Here is a 20,502-nt window from a genome sequence, read left to right as displayed (position 1 = left end):
TCACACCAGCAAGTTACTCCCATGCATCGTTCTTCTTCATTCCCACCCTCTAGCCTTTAGGGATCCACAGTGTTCTCCCATCTCCACAGCAGAACTCGAACTCTGTCAGTGATCATCAGATTCTTGGTCACCTCCCTGACTAAGGCTCTTCTTCCCTGATTGCTCAGTCTGGGCAGGCAGCCAACTCTAGGAAGAGCCCTGGTGGTTCCAAAATTCTTCCATTTAAGAATGAAGGAGGCCACTAGGTTCGTCAGGACCTTCGATGCTGCAGCCAATGTTTTGTACCCTTCCCCAGATCTATGCTTAGGCACAATCCTGTTCCTGAGGTCTACAGTTAATTCCTTCAGCTTCATGGCTTTGATTTTGCTCTGGCATGCACTGTCCAACTGTGGGACCTTATACAAACAGGTGTGTGCCTTTCCAAATCATGTCCATCAATTGAATTTACCAGTTGGACTCCAATCACATTGGAGAAATATTAAGGATGGACAGGATGCACCTCAACTTAACTTTGAATGTCATAGCAAAGGGTCTGAATACTTTGATAAATGTAATATTTCAGATTTGGGGTTTTTTGGTTTTTAATTTGCACTAGTTTCTACAAACCTGATTTTGCTTTGTTATTATGGGGTATTATTGTGTGTAGCTTGAGGAGGGAAAAATGCATATTAACCATTTTAGTTATAATAAGGCTGTAACCTAAAATGAGCTAAAAGTGAAGGGTTCTGAATATTTTCTGAATGCACTGTATACTTTCAATCAGGCCGAGCGCACCATTTGGCTGCGTGTTTTAGATGCACTATTAACCCTTATACTGTATGGGGTAATAGCGCATGGAAAATGCGCAGCCAAGCACCCCAAAACTAATAGCGCTCATCACATGCAAATGCATGTTGATGAGCCTATTAGTTATTTCCCTGGAATACTGAAAATAAAATGTGTGGCCAAGCCTCACATTTTACACTCAGAAATTAACACCTGCACTTAATATTATAGCAATATTAAGTCAGAGGCACCGAAAATTGAAATATCCCAGAAATCTCCCCCCCCCCAAAAAAAAAAATCTGCCCACTGGTCAGCGGGTTCAAAAACAGACGCCAGTAAAATTAAGCGGTTGTCGGACCCGCTGACAGCCGTCGCTTCCGCTAATGAGTCGCTAGGGACGCGCTATTGTCCCTAACACCTCCTTATTAGCACGACACCCAATTTAAATAGAGAAGTGCCTGGTGCGAGTCGGGAGAGCGGGCGCTGGAACTTGGAGCACTGGCTCTCCCGCATGTTTTACTGAATCGGCCTGAATGTTTCTCAGCTAGCCATTAGACATGCCTAAATCAATTATCTTCTGGTATTATTTAAGCATTTTTATTCTCTGCGTCTTCCATTGTGTCCCCAGCGCAAAGTACATTCATAAAATCATAACAGAACATACAATACACAAATATCCTAAAATTCCACACTTAAAATACAAATAAAATAAAAATTCACTATAGCTACACATTCAAGGAGGATAACGGACACAGAATGATAGTGAGTGAAAACTACAACTGAGGAAAAGCAGTTTCTAACATTTGATCAGTAAGCTTCTGAAACTCACCTCTTTACTTTCTACATCTTAAGATTTTACAAAGGTTTTGATGCCACGCAGTAAAGTTAAAATGGTTTAAAGTCAAGAAAGAATATTTTTTGTACACTCAAAACCTAGGACCACACTTTGGGAGAAATGAGGTCACAATGCTTCAACAAGAGGTAGTACTGTCCTCTTGCTGCTGCAACAGCTTCCAAGCATGCAAACCATCAGAGCCCCCACATTAAATTTTTTTTATTTTTATTTATTTTTTTAATTGTGCTCAAGATCAATTTATGACTGCCTACACAAAGTTCTAAGCATCTCCTCACCTTCTAAAGTGAAAGAATCTGCAGAAGACAGTAGAGTCCCTTTGCTCTTTGCTCCTCCGATATCTGTCCAGCCGGCATTCTCTGCACTTGTGCAGATGAGGTGCAATGTCATTGCAAGGACCATCCTGCACAAAAGCTTCCCCAGTTTGCTGCAGCTTACGAACTTTGCAAGCATCCGTCAATATGGACTTAGGGAAAATGACTTAAAGAGGGGGAAAAAAAAAAGCTTGTGAAACTACATTAAAATTATTTCCACAAATGTAGAGTTCAGTGACTCCAAGTTTATTATGGGGCAGTCACATGCTGCCGATTAATTTCCAATTTTAGTTAAACATGGATGTAAGGAAAGCCAATGTATATTAGCTTAAAGCTTAATGGAGTTTAACTGACTCGATCACATCTCTGGCCAACCTCTTACCTTCTAGCATATGCCAGGTTTTTATTCCTCATATGCTAATAGGACAGTGCCAACAGGAAAGAATAGAATGACATGAGCCTGGAAGTCAGAGAAATCCAGAGCTGTGAATGTCAGCCAGCTGGGCCATAGGGAGCTATCTTTCTTAAAAATCCATTTTTAATTGAAAGCAGAAATTACTAAAGCAGCCAAACTTTATGCTGCCTAGTAATTTCTACAGCAACAGATGTAGAATTATCAATACTTAATTTTAAATTATCTATAAATAAAATTACCAGAATTGACAAAACTTTTTTTTAATAATAAAAATGTCCACTAGTATACCGTTTTTTTTTCTGGACCTGTTTAGTAGTGTTCTTTCATAACAGGAGAAATAAATCTTTACTACAAAAAGACTACCAAAGGCCAACACTGAAGCTTGGTAGCAGCAATTTGCACTTCAGTGTTGAGCCAGACCTCATGTTTATACTCTAACCAATAAAGCACAGTTTTGGACTGTTGCAGAATAAAGACCAGAGTCCAAATGACCATTAGAACTCCATCCTCTTGGTGTATCACTCATTTCCTGTGCCAAGTGACAGAGTGAACATTAACTTCAAGTCAGACCTAGTACATAGCGCAGTTGCTTACCTGTAACAGGTGTTCTCCTAGGACAGCAGGATGTTAGTCCTCACATGTGGGTGATATCATCCGATGGAGCCTGGCAGGGAAAACTTGTCAAAGTTTCTAGAAGCTCTGACCAGCAGACTTTGAGCATGCCCAGCCTGCTACTATCCGCGTGTCCACTTGAGGTCCTCCTTCAGTCTCATAACATAGCAAAGCAGACTAGCGAAAAAATAAAACAAACCGAAGATGAACCCAACATCATGGGGAGGCGGGCAGGATTCCTTAGGGCTAACATCCTGCTGTCCTAGGAGAACAACTGTTATAGGTAAGCAACTGCGCTTTCTCCTAGGACAAACAGGATGACAGTCCTCACACGTGGGCGAGTACAGAGCTCCAGACCATCATATTCAATTAGAGAGACCAACATTGACCAAATGAGAAGCTAAAGGGCATAACAACTGCAGCGCTGCGGGAAACAGGAGACAGTCTGGTTCCCACAAGAAGCACGAGCAGAGAGAGAGTGCTGGGTTCAGGTATGGAACAGGTTGCGCAGGACGGACTGACCGAAGGCGCTGTCCTAACGGCTATCCCTGTGAAGGCAGTAATGGGCTGCAAATGTCTGGCGAGAATGCCAGGTTGCGGCCCGGCATTTCCGTGACGAAGATTGTACGCAAGCAAGCCACCGACAGCACCATCACCTGCACAGAGTGCGCCTTTACTTTGCCGGTTAATTGAAGGCCCACCTGTGCATAGCAGAAGGGGCAATCTGCCAGCCAGTTAGACAAGGTCTGTTTTCCCATTGCCATCCCCAGCCTGTTGGAATCAAATGACACGAAGAGCTGGGTGGACTATCTATGGTTCGCTGTGCTATCTAGGTAGAAGGCCAAAGCCTGTTTACAGTCTAGGGCAGTGGTTCTCAACCTTTTTTTGGCCGGGACACACCTGACAGATGGTTCTCACATGCATGACTCACTCAGTGAACATGTGACCATCACGGGGCTAAATGTAAACATGCACTCTGCATCCACAGGAATCCCCTCAACCCCCAAGTAAGGAGTGCAAAGCAGATCTAGGGCATTACCCTGTACAACTCACCATACAAAAAAGATATTCTGGTTCTGATGACATCTCAGTAAAAGCAAAACAAACTCCTTTTACTACCAGGCAAAATAGCCTTCCTTATGAAAAGACAATAATTTACCACTAATGCATATCCTATTGAGAAAACACAACAAATAAGATTGATACAAATGCCTACATGCTAGTTAAATACCTCACCTCGGTCACACACCCTTCACCAAGTACAGAAAAACCACAAATTATAAATATGGAGACAAACTGGAATGGAAAACCAAAAAAGCCACTCTGCATGCAGTGCGAACCTGGAGAAATGGAAAGAGAAATATAGCACCTAACAGACTCTCAGGATTTGCAATAATGCACACAAACTAACCTGCACAAAGTTACACCTGTATTATGGAACACACTAAAACAGATGTACCTACAAATGTCGGTTTAAAAAAAACAACTTTTATTGATGTAATTCACAATATTCTTATTCCACTGGAAAATGTTAAGAAATTTAATAAAGATATAAATTTAAAAAAAACCCCACCTTTAAATAAAGTAACAATCCTATCTAAGAAATACAACTATTAAACCAGGCCCTAAACACTAATACATTTCCTATTGGGAAAACAGAATAAGCCAAACTGCTATAGAGCCCCACACAGAAATAATTGTAAAGCTATACTAAAAATGTTACAAAACAGCTGCTGAACAGAATAATACCCAACAATTAAAAACTCATAAAAATTATTAAAACATGTCCAAATATAAATAAAATATTTAAAAACAGCGGACATCGCATAATACCCAATAATTAAAATGGCAGTCAATCAAGAAAAATAAATTAAAAAAGCCACCTTTACTTACCCCAGCAACTCTCCTACTCCTTTCCCTTCCAGGCCAATAGCCCTCACCAGAAGCAGCAAGGGCTGCTGAAGCTCTGTCCTCACAGTCCTCTTCCTTAGCGCCAACAAGTCATTCACCCACACACCTCCAATTAGACCACAGGACCAGCCTCAGACTCTCTCACACCAGTCATCTTCCTGACCAGTCTCTCTCTCAAACACACACAAATGCTCTCGCACCCATTCACACCCACCAGTTCTCAGCCAGGCACCCATTCACACCCACACCCACCAGCTCTCAGCCAGGCACCCATTCACACCCACACCCACCAACCTCTCAGCCAGGCACCCATTCACACCCAGACCCACCAGCTCTCAGCCAGGCACCCATTCATACCCAGACCCACCAGCTCTCAGCAAAAACGTATTCTTTCTTCACTGCAGGGATGGGCTCCAGTTCTGCTGCGGTTTTACTCCAGCGGGCCTTCTTTTTGCGCCATCATGGGAATGGGTTCCCGTGATGGCCTCGGTCGGGTTGCTTCTTCGCTGCCACGGGCTGTGGCGGCCTTGCTTCGTCGGCGTCTGGTTTCCTCTTCACCACCAAGGGGATGGGCTCCCGTGGTAGCCTCGGTCGGGGTCGGGTTGCCTCTTCGCCTTGCTTCATCGGAGTTCGAAACTGCTATTTCTCCCATCCCACCCCTGGGCTAAGCGATGCCTGCCTCACCGGCCAATCAAAGGCTTCCTCCCATTGGTAGGTAGAAGGGAGGAGGTTTCTGACTGGCTTGCGTGGGGGCAGGCAGAATGAAGGAGGCTTCCCATTGGGCAATGGGGGTAGGAAGAAAGGAGGCTTCCAAACTGGCCCGTGGGGGCTGGAAAAAGTGAGACGAGAAGTGCAACGGGCAGTGAGACACCGGGAGATGCGACACACCGGTTGAGAAGCACTGGTCTAGGTTATGGAGAGCTCGTTCCCCTGGGTGGGAATGAGGCCTCGGAAAGAAAGGGGGTAAAACAATCAACTGATTGATATGAAAATCAGTCACCACCTTGGGCAGGAACTTAGGATGCGTACGCAGGACCACACTGTCATGGAAGAACTTCGTGTAGGGTGCGTACGTAACCAAAGCCTGGAGTTCAATGACCCTGCGAGCGGAAGTGATCGGCACCAGGAACATGCTTTTCCAGGCGAGGAGCTTCAGGTCACAGGACTGCAGAGGTTCAAAGGAGGCTGCATAAGTCATGCCAGGACGACGTTGATGTCCCAGGATACTGCCAGTGGTCGAAGCAGGGGCTTCAGTTGGAGAATACCCCCCGCATTAAACGGCTAACCAGCGGCCAGACCGAAACGGGCAACCCAGCAACACCTCTGTTATAAGCGCTTACCATGCTGAGGTGTACCCTGACAGAACTGGTCCGGTGGCCGGTGCCGCTTCGATGGTGGTTCGGCAGCTGCTGCCACTGCTCCGGAACCATATCTGGACTGTGATCGATGCCGATGCTTCCGGGACCGCTTCCGATGCTTGGCCCGGTCTTTCCCCAGCACAGAGGAAGTAGACAACCCAGATGTCTGGGGGAGTGGAGAGACTGAGGATCGATCAACTTCTCCCCAATCCTTGAGAGTGCTAGCTAGAGGAGTTGCGAGAGGAAGCGACAGACTTGTCCATGAACCTTGGCCGAAAAGACTGAAGCAGATGTGGAGGATTTCAGGGTCCCGAAAAGCTTCTCCATTTTATCAAGGTGCACCCGATGCCCTTTGGGAGTCATCTGATTGCACATCGTGCATGGCCCCCAGGCAAGGGATGCAAACTTTATGTGGATCTGTGATGGACATGGTCTGTGAGTACTGGGGGCATAGATGAAAACCAGTCAACACCATGAAAAATATATACGGCATGTGGTCGATGACAGACTGACACGGCGAGATGCGGAGCCAGGAATCAACTGCAAGTTGGAGCAAAAAATGGATGAAAAGTATTAGGGTACTGAGGGGGCACCGACCGAGAAGGGGGACCAGACGAGAAACAGAAAAGGGATCGAAACAATCCAACTTTTTTCAAATTTTTCGAACTCCACAGACGAGGCAGCTGCACCACAGAAAAGAAGAGACTGAAGGGAGACTTCCTGTGGACATGCAGATAGTAGCAGGCTGAGCATGCTCTGTCTGCTGGTCAAAGTTTCTAGAAGCTTTGACAAAAGTTTTCCGTGCCGGGCTCCATCGGATGATGTCACCCACATGTGAGGACTACCATCCTGCTTGCCCTAGGAGAATCATACATGATCATGAACTGAATTTCCTTCTGGATGGAAATGTTTCACATTAAGTTGTGCTAGGAATTAGGGTGATCACCTCTAAGGTGTAACTGGGTAGACAAATTAGAACTGTAATTATAGATTGATAGACAATAATATCAGCAAGGCCCTGCTAACCTGCCCAATTTACTTCCTATAGCAATGCCATAGGCATCCCTCCCATCAACCTCTAGCTTTTCCTTCACTTGTTGTAAGTAAGGATCCTCTTTTCTTATCCCAAGCATTCCTGAATTCTATTTGCCTCCACCACCTCCATGCATCTACCACCCTTTCTAAGAAGTATTTTCAAATGTTTGCTTCTTGGACATTTATACCTCCCCTTTTCATTTAGGGTACATATTTAAAATCGTTAAGTATCTTCTCATAGGGCTTTTAGGCTAAAGACACTGCACCATTCTCTCTACTGCCTATATTGAAATCTACATATTTTAGTATTAGCATTCTGACCTCTAGTGTTGCCTCTGCCGACATAGACTTCAGTGATCTCTCTTGGATAACTGTGGCCTTCTGAATTTTGGCCATCAGAAAGAGTGGATGGTTTTAACTCCTGTTGGTGGAAGGCTCCAGCTTTAACATCTTCAACTGCAGACAGAGCAGGCTTCAATAGTTTTTGTAGTTCCAGTCTTCTGCAGGACTCAGCTGGTGCTCTGGAAGACTCACTGGAAGGTTGTGCAGGTGTAAAAGGGAAGCATTCCTTCACACCTGTGAATTCAAAGCCCTTTGCAAAAACTGTAGCTGGCTTAGTGAATGACTCAAATAGATTTGTTGTTTTGCTTCCTTGGCCATTATCCCTGGAATTGGTCCAAGAAAAGAAACAAGAGGTCGTTGAATGGGCAAAGCTGACATTTGCATCCAAGGAACCAATTGAACCCAAGACTCCAAAGATATTGTTTTCTTTTAAAGAAAGTTCAGCTTGTCTGAAGAGATTTGTATCCTCTTTCAACACTTCCTTCTCTTGGCTGGAAAATAGCCCTTCAGGTAAGGTTTCCTTCGAGTTTCTAAAATAAAGCACATGTGGCCAAGAATTACTGAGAAAGAAAATATTAAGCAAGCACTCATTTGTTGAGCTCATAAAAATAAAATATCAGTAAAATAAATCTTTCTATTAAGAATGCACAACACTACACAAAAGGTAGCCCAAAAATGAAAATTGGTTCTTACCTGATAATTTTCGTTCCTGTAGTACCACAGATCAGTCCAGACCATGTGTTATGCCTCTCTTCCAGCAGGTGGAGACAGAGAAAAACTTGAAAGGCACCCTTCACTTAACCTGGTGTGCCTCCTGCATCCCTTCAGTATATAGAGTATCAAAACGGAATAAGACTAGCAATGAATCAAGCAAGAAGAGAACTTTAAGAACGAACATATAAAAATGTAACTGTAGTTTTCTTAGCATGCTGCAATAACATAACCTGAATATGCGAGCGTGGACTTTACGCTCGCATATAGATCCCTCTATTATCCACTCCTAGTCTTTGGGTGGGCATCTGGACCGATCCGTGGTACTACAGGAATGAAAATTATCAGGTAAGAACCAATTATTTCCCTGTACATACCCGGATCAGTCCAGAACATGGGATGTACTAAAGCTTCCCTAAACCGGGTGGGACCTCGCAAATCCCGCACGCAATACACTACTGCCAAAATCTCCGGGCGCCTGAACGTCCAAGCAGTAGTGGCGAGCAAATGTGTGGAGTGTCTTCCAAGTAGCAGCTGTGCAATCTCCTGAGGCGATACCAACTGGAATTCGGCCCACGAAGCTGCTTGAGAGCGAATAGAATGGGCCTTCAGGCTCTCAGGAACAGGTCTTCCTTTACAAATGTAAGCAGACAAAATGGCTTCTCTCTACCATCATCGTCTTAGATGCCTTGTGAACCTTCCTGGGACCGCTCCATAGGACAAAAAAATGATCTGAGAGCCTGAAAGAATTTGTGACTTCCAAGTAAAGTAACAAGGAATGCCGAACATCTAGCCGACGAAGCTCTCGTGCGTGTTGAACCTCGTTTGACAAATTAGGAAAAGACGGAAGCTCAACTGATTGGCTTAAATGAAAAAATGAGACCACTTTGGGCAAAAAAGGATGGAACCGTTTAGAGAGAAACTCCCGAGTCAGAGATTCTCAAAAAGAGTTCCCTACAGAAGAGACCCTGCAACTCAAATTCCGCGAGCTGAGCATACAGCTACCAAAAACACCGTTTTCAAGGTGAGGTCCTTCAACGTCATCGACCAAATAGGTTCAAACGGTGGATCACACAATACGTGAACCACCAAATTAAGACTCCACGACGGACATACCGGATGGACAGGTGGCTTCAAATGCCTTACTCCTCTGAGGAAACACACCACATCTGGATGTGACGCCACCGAGCTATCAGAGTGCCTAAGGCCGCCACCTGTACTTGGGAGTTAAAAGACAAGCCCTTGGCTAAACCACTTTGCAAAAAGCTTAACATCTGAGCAATTGTAGCATGTCTGGAAAGAATCTCTCGCTCACGACACCACGTCTCAAAAACCCTCCATACTCTAATGTATGAGAGAGAGGTAGACGTTTTCCTGGCGTGTAGCAGTGTAGTGATTACCTCCTCAGAATACCCCTCCCTTCCTTAATCTCCTCCTTTCAAAAGCCAAGCCACTAGACAAAAGCGAGCTGCCTGGTCGAAACATAGGCCCTTGACGGAGAAGATGCAGAAGATGCCCGAGTCGTAGAGGGCCATCCACAGCCAGATTGATGACATCTGCAAACCACGGATGTCGGGGCCACTCGGGAGCCACGAGGATTACCCTCCATGGGTGGACCTCTATTCTGCGAAGCACCTTGCCTACCAGAGGCCAAGGAAGGAACACGTACAGGAGAAATGAGGTTGGCCAGGGAAGTACTAGTGCATCGACCCCCTCTGCGCCGTGATCTCTCCTGCGACTGAAAAAGCGAGGAGCCTTGGCATTGTCCCGCGTTGCCGTCAAGTCCATGTGGGGAGTCCCCCATCTGTGAGAAATGAGATCCATCGCTCTGTCCGAGAGTTCCATTCTCCGGGATCTATACGCCTCAGACTCAGGAAGTCCACTTGTATGTTGTCCTTCCCAGCGATGTGTGAAGCTGCTAGCATCGCAAGATTTTGCTCCTCCCAAGCCATGTGTAGCTCTGCCTCATCGGCTACAGCTGGACTTCTGGTTCCTCCTTGACATTTGATATAGAACAGGACGCGAATTGCCTGATGGCGTAAGTGGGGAAGAAAGTGCTGCAAGGCCAAGCGAACCGTTCTGGTCTCCAGGCAGTTGATAGACCATCCGGACTCCTCCCAGGACAGCTACCCTGTACTGAAAGATACTGGTAGACACCTCCCCAGCCGGAGAGGCTGGCATTCGTGGTCACCACTATCCAGTTTGGAATTTCCAGATCCACCCCTTGAGACAGGATGTGCAGGCAAAGCCACCACCCAAGACTGGACCTGGCGTGATTGGTGAGTGACAGAGGGAATTGGAAATTCTCCGACTTGGGATCCCACCGGGAAAGTAATGCTTTGCTGTAATGGTCTCATATGAGCAAAGGCCCAAGGAACCATCTCTAGTCCTAGGCCTTGGGCAGTAGAAGAACCAACAAGTGATGAACTCACCCCATCAGTTTGTTCCTTTGATCCTTTGGAAGAAAAAAACTTTCCCGACCATAGTGTCGAACCTGGCTCCAGGAAATTCCATTGTCTGAGAGGGGACAATGTTGCTCTTGGCTTGATTGATTACCCAGCCGTGGGATACCAAGAGAGTGGTCACCTTGTGGATCGCTTCCACACATCATTCCCTTGACTTCGCCCTGATCAGCCAATTGTCCAGGTAGGGATGAATGAGGCGGCCTTGTCTCCGTAGAGACCCTGCCACAACCACCATGAGCTTGGTGAACATATGGGGTGCAATTGCGAGACTGAAGGGCAGAGCGCAGAACTGGTAATGCATTCCCAGGACCATGAAGCAAAGGAACTTTTAATGATCTTCGCGGATGAGAATGTGCAAGTATGCCTCCATCAGATCCAGAGAAGTCAGGAATTCTCCCTACGCCATGATGACTGAACGCAGAGCTCCATGTGAAAGTGTGACACTTTGAGAGACTTAATTTGAGGTCCAAAATTGGCCGGAAGGATCCCCCCTCCTTTGAAACTACAAAGTAAATGGAGTACCTTCCTTTCCTTCAGTGTTCTGGAGGAACCGGCTTTACCGCTCCCAGAGCCAGGAGACGTTCGAGAGTCTAACAATCTGCTATTTGACTTGTGGACCGCATGGAGATATTAAGTAGAAGTCTGAGAGGCCGAGCAAATTCCAAAGTGTAGCCTCGTTCTATTATTCTTAGCACCCACTGATCGAAAGTAATTCTGGCCCATGCCTCGTAAAACAGGGACAGGCGACCACCAACCCGAGGGATTGAGAGATGGGCCAGCCCCATCTCATTGTATAGTCTTGGAGACAAGAAAGGAGAAAGGACCCCCCTCCCGAGAGGTTCTGCATCCCCGAAAGGACAAGGACCAGGCTTGGTTCCTGGCCAACGGTTGCCGCTGTCCAGCCGCTTCCTGCCTGTTCTGCCAAAAACTCCGCTACCCCCGAAAATGAGAGCGGGAGGATGGAAAACCTCTGGAGGGTTTCAGTCTGTCCTCTGGTAACTTGTGAATTTGCTCTCCCCCAGGGACTTTATCAACTGCTCCAAATCATCTCTGAATAAAAACCACCTTTAAACAGCCCCAAGCTGAGCTTTGGAGGAAACATCCGCTGATCAGTTGTGGAGCCACAAAAGCCTTCTTGCCAACACTGCTGACAAAATGGTGCGAGAGGAAGTGCGGAGCAGGTCATATAGTGCATCCGCCCCATATGTCACTGCAGCTTCCAAATGCTGCGCCTGCTCGGACTCTCCCAAAGGAAGAACTCTAGACGTCAGCAATTGCTGGACCCAGCGCAGGCTCGCTCACACCATAGTTTATTTATTTAGTGCTTTTTTATATACAGACATTCTTGATACAGATCATATCACATCGGTTTACAAGGAATAGAGGGTTATAACATTAACATCAACAGAGGAAAAGGCAAAAGTTACAATAAAACAAGGGTACTGGAACTGGGGAGAAGAGAAGCCAGTAGCAGAAGGTAACTCGGTAATTATAACAAATCATTTACAATGTCTGAAATGGAGTGCACTGAATAGACTGCATTAGTATATGAACTGTGGCATAGCTGAGACAGGCCTGAGTTACGGGAAGGCTTGTTGAAACAGCCTGGTCTTGAGTTTTTTCCTGAACATCAACAGGCAGGGTTCCTGTCTGAGATCAGGGGGATTAGCATTCCAGATGGCTGGCCCCGCTGTCGAGAAGGCCCGTTCTCTAGTGGCTGAATGATGGGTGGATTTGGTTGGAGGGGCGTGCAGAGATCCTTTGTAAGCTTCTCTGATAGGTCTTGAAGATGTGTGGAGTCTGAGTGGGAATTGAAGGTCAATGGGGACCTGGCTGTGAATGGTTTTGTGAATGATGGTGAGGGACTTGTGTAGGATTCTAAAGCTTATAGGTAGCCAGTGCAGATTTCTGAGGATGGGCGTGATGTGATCTCTTCTGTTGGTATTTGTTAGGATTCTAGCGGCCGCGTTTTGAAGCATCTGAAGAGGTTTGGTGGATGAGGCGGGGAGACCTACCGGAATAGAGTTGCAGTAGTCTTATCTTGGAGAATATAATGGCCTGGAGGACAGTTCTGAAGTCATGAAAGTGCAGAAGAGGTTTAAATCTTTTTAGCACCTGTAGTTTGTAGAAGCAATCCTTGGTTGTGTGATGGATGAACTTCTTTAAATTCAGATAGTTGTCAATTACTCAAAGATCTCTTGCTTGGGTGACCAGGGTGTTGGGGTGGGTCGGCTGAAGGATATCGCTGTAGTCAGGAGAAATGAGGAGTTCCGTCTTGACAGAGTTCAGTACAAGGTTTAGGCTGGTGAGGAGGAGGTTGATATCTTGGAGGCAGTTGTCCCAGAACTGAAGTGTTTTCGTAAGGGATTCAGTTATAGGGATCAGGATTTGTACGTCATCGGCGTAAAGATAGTGTTGTAGTTTTAGGTTTGTTAGCAGCTGGCAGAGGGGAAGGAGGTAGATATTGAAGAGAGTGGGGGACAGGGAAGAGCCCTGAGGTATTCCTAGTGAAGAATTGATGCGTGGGGACTCTGTTGTTGATTTTGACTTTATAGCCTCTATTACTGAGAAAAGAATCGAACCATCTGAAGGCCGTTCCTGTTAACCCTATGTTGGATAGTCGATTTAGGAGGATAGAGTGGTTCACAGTGTCAAAAGCCGCAGAGATGTCAAGAAGTACTAGTAGGAAGGAGTGTCCTTTGTCCAAGCCCATGATGAGGTGGTCTGTGAGGGAAATGGAGGGTTTCGGTGCTTAGCGATTTGCAGAATCCGTATTTAGTTGAGTGGAGTATTTTATGGTCTTCAAGATAATCTGACAGTTGGGTATTGACTAGTTTTTCCATAATCTTGGTAACAAAAGGCAGATTGGAGATTGGGCGGAAATTGTTGGGTTCCCTGTGGTCTAGGTTCTGTTTCTTAAGAAGGGGTTTGAGAGTGGCAAGTTTTAGAACGTCAGGGAAGATTCCTTGTGATAGCGAGCAGTTTATAATATCAGCCAGATGCTTGGAGATGGTGTCCGGTTATTGGGGCATCCCCTATTCCTTTGTGGTATGCCGCAATGGCACTCAGGTGTACACATACAGAAGAAGTCTGGAGACCAGAGTCTGAGAGATGCCATAGATAGTCTAATAGAGATGGAGTGGAGCAGGAGAAAGGGTCAATACTTTGAGTGCACCACGTAGTAAATCTAGTCCACTTGGAACAGTAAGATTTACGTGTGGAAGGCTTTTGTGAAGCTACGAGAACCTGAGAGACTTGAGTTGAAAGATTGAGCAGTCGTAGGATCAAGCTTTCAACATCCAAGCCGTCAAGGCAAAGGTTTGTAGGTTCGGTTGGCGTAACATGCCTTGGTTCTGAGTTATGAGAGTGGGTGCTATGCCCACACAAATTGGTTCTCTGATCGAGAGATCTAGAAGTATGGGGAACCATACTTGTCGAGGCCAATACGGGGCTATGAAGATTCATGGACCCTCTATCCTGCTGTAGCTTCACGAGATTTTTGGCTATGAGTGGAATCGGAGGATACACATATAGAAGTCCTTTGTTCCAGGGGTGAGCAAAGGCGTCCCTGGGGGAATGTTTGCAGACGGCTGTGGAGTGAGCAGAACCTTTCCACTTTGTGGTTCATTTTGGGCGCACAGAGGTCGATGGTTGGGCAACCCCAGCGTTGAAAAATTTTGCTCGCTACACAGGGATCCAGAGACTATTCGTGGGGATGGAAATGTCAACAGATTGTCTGCTAGGACATTTTGTATGCCTGCAAGATAAGTGGCCCTGAGATGCATGGAGTGTGAGTTAGGGCCCAGGCCCAAATCTGCACTGCTTCTTGACATAGCAGATAGGAGCCTGTGCCACCCTGTTTGTTGTGTGAGAGGCAGTCTTGAAGGCATAGAGGGCATGTCTTATCGCTTGAAGTTCCAAAAAGTTGATCTGACACTTTTTTTTCGAGCGGAGTCCATGTACCTTGTATCTGAAGGTTGTTGGCATGAGCTCCCCATCCCAAGTTGGATGCATCCATAGTCAAGATGACATGAGTCTGTTGCTGGACCGGTAGACCAACCCATAAGGCAGGCCTGTTTGCCCACCAGCACAGAGAGAGACGTAACTGATGGGTGACTCGTATTAGGGACGACAGTGATTGAACAGCTTGGATCCACTGAGATTTCAAAGTCCATTGAGTCCTTCTCATGGCTAACTTCGCCATAGGGGTCACGTGAACTGTGGACGCCATGTGGCCCAGTAGTGTACGAAATTGATGGGCAGAGGCGAATTTGCAGCTAGTCAGAGAGTTTGCCAGATTCACTAGATTATCCACACGGTCGCTTGGAAGAAAAGCTTTTGCGACTGTGGTGTCGAGGTCTGCTCCAATGAAAGTGATTTTTGATAGTTGATCAGGAATCCAAGGGAATGCAACAGTTTTATGGTGCTTTCCAAGGCAGTGAGAGTTCCCTGTCTGGATGGACTCTTGATTAGCCAATCGTCTAGGTAGGGAAAAACATGAATGCTGTTTTTTCTTAGATGTGCAGCAGCTACTGCCAGGCATTTTGTGAACACCCGACGTGCTGAGGCTAGTCCGAATGGTAGGACTCAGTATTGGAAATGTTTTTGTCCAACTACGAATCTGAGATATTTTCGATGTTGTGGGGAAATGGGTATGTGAGCGTAGGCTTCTTGAAGATCCAGAGAACAGAGCCAATCTCCTTGATGTAGTAAGGAAAGGATGGGAACGAGGGAGACCATCCTGAATCTTTCTTTTTGAAGAAATTTGTTGAGATTGCGAAGGCCTAATATGGGGCGGAGACCGCCTGTTTTCTTTAGAATTAGGAAATAGCGGGAGTAGAACCCTCTGCTTTGTTGAGACCAGGGAACGGATTCGACAGCCCTGGTCATCAGCAGGGTGGACAGTTCTAGCCGAAGTTGAGATGTTATGACGTTGGCTGCCCGCAGTGGAATGGGTGGGGAATCCAGGGGTATCGTAGTGAATTTGAGATGGTATCCCAGGTTCAGGATGGCTAACACCCATTGATCTGTGGTGATGAGGCTCCAGTGGTGTATGAAGTAATGCAGCTGACCTCCTACAGGCAAGTCGGGTCTGGGATTGTTGGCGAGGCTGCTGCTCTCTGAAAACTGTTCAAAAACCGGATACTGGTCCTGTTTGTGGAGGTGGCTGAGTTTTTGTCTGTTTTGGTTGACGTGGACGTCCTCTTTGAGGTGGTCGGAAAGGACAAGCGCTAGATGCAGGTGGATAGTACCTACGAGGCCGATAGAACGGTTTTCTGGTATCCCTTCTTGCGGGCTTCCACGCCAAGGATGGCTGGTCTGATGGCAACCTGAAAGCTGACAGTGTCTCATGGTGATCTTTCAATTGTGAGACAGTATCTTGAATCTTCTCTCTGAAGAGATTGTCTCCGGTGCATGGGAGATCTGCTAGTCTTTCCTGTACTTTAATCTTAAATCCGAAGCCTTTAGCCAAGCCCATCTTATGTTCTTATGTTTGTGCGCTGATTCCAGCAGCTGACATACGGGCAGATGTTTCAGAGTCATATGCTGCTCATACTTGCCTGACTCCAGACCTTTTTAAATAAAAGCGTTGAGTGTTACTTGCTGTTGAGGAAGATTATCAGCCATGTCTTGTACTTGTTTCCACAAATTTCTTTGATTTTGCGTCATATATAATTGATATGCCGCAATCCGGGACACAAGCATGGACCCCTGGAATACTTTTCTTCCTAACCCATCCAGAAATTTTGTTCTTTTCCTAGAGGGGAAGATGAGTGAGGTTTTTGCTTCCTTGCTTTTTTCTGTGCTGATTCCACCACAACTGACTGGTGTGGCAGTTGTGGTTTTTGAAAACCTGGTGTGTTGGAGCAGGTTTCTGTTGCGTCCGTTCTTCTGTTAACAGGTGGTACGGAACAGGGATGCTCCCATAGGCAGTGCTGGAGATCTAGGAGCACTTCATGGATTGGTATAGCCATGACTTCCTTGGGTGCATCTACAAACTAGAGGACCTCCTGTGTTATGTCTGGTGTCCTCTTCTGTAACCAGCTCAAAAGGAATGGTATCCACCATCTCCTTAATGAAATTTGCAAAAGTAAGGTCGTCTGTTGGGGACTTCCTTCTTTCTTCTGGTGGAGAAGAGTCAGATACAAGGTCTTCTGTATCCGTGTCAACGTCCTCCCAAGGACTGTTGTGGGGTTGGAAATGGGACCTCAGTGGACCTAGCGTGTCCTGTGGAAGAGGACGCTTTGGCATTGATGCAATTTTCGATGGTCAACCCGGAAAATGCTTTGGCATCGATGGAGGTAAAAAAGGCATCGATGGGGAATCAAATTCCCATCAGGTTCGGAGAAAAGATTCGGAGACGGAAGGTCTCCGAATCTTTTCTTTCCTCAATGTTTTTCAGTGGAAGAAGGAATCTTCTTCGGTGACAACTGCGAAGATGTCGATGGAGTAATTTTCTTAAAAAGTTCCTCCATTTTGTCCAGTCGGGCACGCCTGCCCTTTGGAGTCATCTGCGTGCAGATAGAACATGCGTGGGGACATCATAGCCTGATCCCAGGCAAAGTACACAGATGTCATGTGGGTTTGTTATTGACATTGTTCGTGGGCAGCTTGGACATTTCTTAAATCCTGTGGCCATGGTAAAAAAAATAAGGCCAGGCAACTGTCTGTGGCCTGCAGATCCAAAGTGAGGTAACAGGTACAGACTAAAAAATGACCAAAAACGGTACTCAAACGGGTTGTCGAAGGGAGACCCGTGCAGGGTATTTTTGACAGAAAATATTAATTTTTCTGTGAGGAAAAGTTTGAGAGAGAACTCACAGAGCTCCTGAAATGCAAGGCTAACAGCAACACGGAAAAAAAAAAGACTCAAGGGAGATCCCTGTGGCTGCAGGGATCATAGCATGCTCAATAGGCTTAGTGTGCCAGTCAAATGTTTCTAGAAACTTTGACAAAGTTTTCCATGATAGGGCTCTATGCAGTGATGTCACTCATATTTTATTTATTTATTTATAACTTTTTTATATACCGAGGTTCAATTAACAAGATTAATTATCACTTCGGTTTACATTACAGCCAGCAAAAAATAACAGAGACAAAGTCTTGTTTTACAATGAACAGGGTAGAAGTAACCTGGATTAAAACAATGAACAGGGTAGAAGTAACCTGGATAAACATAAAATGGGTGAAGCAAGTATAGAGAATTGGGTCTGTATAACTTGGGCGAAAAGCAGGGAAATTAAATAGGGGAGGACTATGAAGGCCTCAAGTTGGATAGTGTACTCATGATGCGGATAAGAACCAAGGCTGAAGTGAGTAGTTATGGGAAGGCTTGTTCGAATAACAAAGTCTTAAGTCTCTTCTTAAAGGTGATTGGACATCGTTCCAGCCTCAGTTCAGGAGGGAGCAGGTTCCATTGCTTGGGGCCCGAGGCGGATATAGCTCTCTTACTGAGGGAGGTCTTGATGGAGGGTGCTTGAAGAGTGCCTCTCTGGGCCAGTCTAATTGGACGGACCGAGGTGTGGAGTTGCAACGGTATTGTAAGATCCAGAGGAGTAATGTTGTGTATGGCTTTGTGAGTGACTGTTAAAAGTTTATGAAGGATTCTAAACTTAATTGGTAGCCAATGTAGATTCTTTAAAATTGGAGTTATATGGTCCCTCTTGTTGGATTTTGTGAGGATCCTGGCCATAGTGTTCTGTAGTAGCTGGAGAGGTTTGAGTGAAATATCAGGCAGGCCGTGAAGGAGTGAATTACAATAGTCAATTTTGGAGAATATGATGGCTTGTAAGACTGACCTAAAATCATGGAAATGGAGGAGGGGTCTTAGGCGTTTTAGAACTTGGAGTTTAAAATAACATTCCTTTACTGTGTTGATGAAGCCTGTGAAAGTCATTTGGCTGTCTATGATTACCCCGAGGTTTCTTACCTTGGGTGAGAAAGTAGGGGACATTGACTGTTGAACGTTATTTAGTGGTACGCTGCCATCTTGTGTGATTAGGATGTATTCTGTTTTGTCGGTGTTGAGTAGCAAATTAAGCTTTGAGAGGAGGTTGTTGATGTGGATGAGACAAGCATTCCAATGGAGAAGGGTTTTTTGCAGCAAGTCCCTCCAGACTCTCCCCCATACCCCAAGAGGGGCATGGGGGAGAGTCTGGAGGGACACCCTGGAAATTCAACCCGTAGCTCCGGTGAACGATGGACAGGACCCACTAAGTCCAAGGTGATGGTTGGCCAGCGGTCAACAAAGAACTGCAGCCAGCCTCTGACCAGAGGGTCCGCCGTCATGGTGAGCCAGCTTCCTGTCCCACCCCCTCGCGGCCAGTCAGAACCCCATGGTAGGGCTCTGCTAGGGCACCGGCTGAGTCCTAGAGACATGGGTTTGCCTAGGGCGAGTCCTAGGCCCAGCTCTCTGATCCCTAACCCTGACCGCTGGTGGGTAGTACTTCCTCGGCTGGTAAAAAGGACATCTGGGCCCCATCCATGTCAACTTCTTACCCGAAGAAGGTTGGTCCAAGCTGCTAGCTAACAGATGATGGGTCTCATGATGATGCTTGAGTTGTGCCACTGCCTCCTTAATCTTACCCCAGAACAGACTCTCCAGTACAGGGCAAGGTACTGCAAGGTACTCCTGAACCTCCAGATGGAGGTTGGAGGCCCGGAGCCAGGCCATACAGTGGGCACAGATGCCAGTGACAGCCACCCTCGCCACAGTCTCAAAGATGTCATAAGCAGACCTAACCCTCATGCTTATTGCATTCCAACCCTTGCTGAACTACCTTCAGTAAGTCCTGTTGCAGTTGCATGTGCTCAACCAGATTCTGGACCTTCTTCCAAAGGTTCCTGGAATACTGGCTCATATACAGCTGGTAGCAGGCAATGAGGGCCACAACATGGAGCCCTGGAAGACTTTCCTCCCCAAGTCGTCTAGGGTCCTGTGCTGTCAGTCCGGGGGGGGGAAGACATGGGTTTGAGAATGCTTCACCTTTTTTTAGGGCGGACTCCACCACCAGACTGGTGTGGAAGCTGACGTCTTTCAAACTCTGTGGTAAGCTAAACCAGATACACTGCATCGGTCTTCCTGTTTACCAGGAGAACCGAAATGGAGTGTTCCCAGAGCCAGACAAACAAGTCTTTACTCTTGTCAGGAACTGGAAGGGGACGAACTCTGCCATGGCCCGCAAAAGTCAAGTCCTCTGGAGGTGATAGATTCCTTTCCTCTGGAGGAGACAACTTGGAGAACAAGTCCTCAGAGTCCACTGAAAAGGACTCTGACTCATCACCCACTCCCCCCCCCCCATGGGTGTAAGGGGCGTTGTCCTCACTCAGCTCACCCAGAGACACCGGTGGGGGAGCCCGACCCACGCTCTTGGGCACTGGCTGCACCAAGGGTAAGGCCGGCGTCTGAGTCAGGTGCAGAAGAGGATCCACCGGCCCCGACGGTCCACCCTCAGCTGAGGAATCAGAAATAGGAATGGACTCTGGAGGCAGCACTGATGCCCCCTGGGGCATTGAAGGCACCCAGGATATTGTGAGCGATTGAGTCTGTAGTGCACAGATGAGCAAATCCAAGTGCTCCAATGGTATGAGCACAGACGTGCAGGCTCCAGTATCAGTGGCGGCCCCATTAGGGCCAGCGGCTCAATACCTTGTAGGGCTCGGCCAACTGCCAACCACTCTCCATTCTAACTCCTCCTCAAATGCTGGCAAGGAAAGGACA

The 20,502-nt window shown here is 46.6% G+C and overlaps 1 protein-coding gene across 4 annotated transcripts in view; it reads right to left on the bottom strand.

Annotated features, from left to right (window-relative positions):
• Positions 1-20,502, bottom strand: part of KDM3A (lysine demethylase 3A) — a 546,931-nt gene that overhangs the window by 300,623 nt on the left and 225,806 nt on the right. For all 4 annotated transcript variants that reach the window (XM_029592841.1, XM_029592851.1, XM_029592832.1 and 1 more), the window contains 2 exons: positions 7,585-8,135; positions 1,897-2,098 (listed from right to left, as the gene is read on the bottom strand). In XM_029592841.1, the coding sequence (XP_029448701.1) occupies positions 1,897-2,098; positions 7,585-8,135 (753 nt within the window). The remainder of the gene's footprint in view (positions 1-1,896; positions 2,099-7,584; positions 8,136-20,502) is intronic.

This window comes from Rhinatrema bivittatum, chromosome 1, assembly GCF_901001135.1.
Source record: "Rhinatrema bivittatum chromosome 1, aRhiBiv1.1, whole genome shotgun sequence".
Taxonomy (NCBI): Eukaryota; Metazoa; Chordata; class Amphibia; order Gymnophiona; family Rhinatrematidae; genus Rhinatrema; species Rhinatrema bivittatum.
This window is presented reverse-complemented; position numbering and strand designations above follow the sequence as displayed.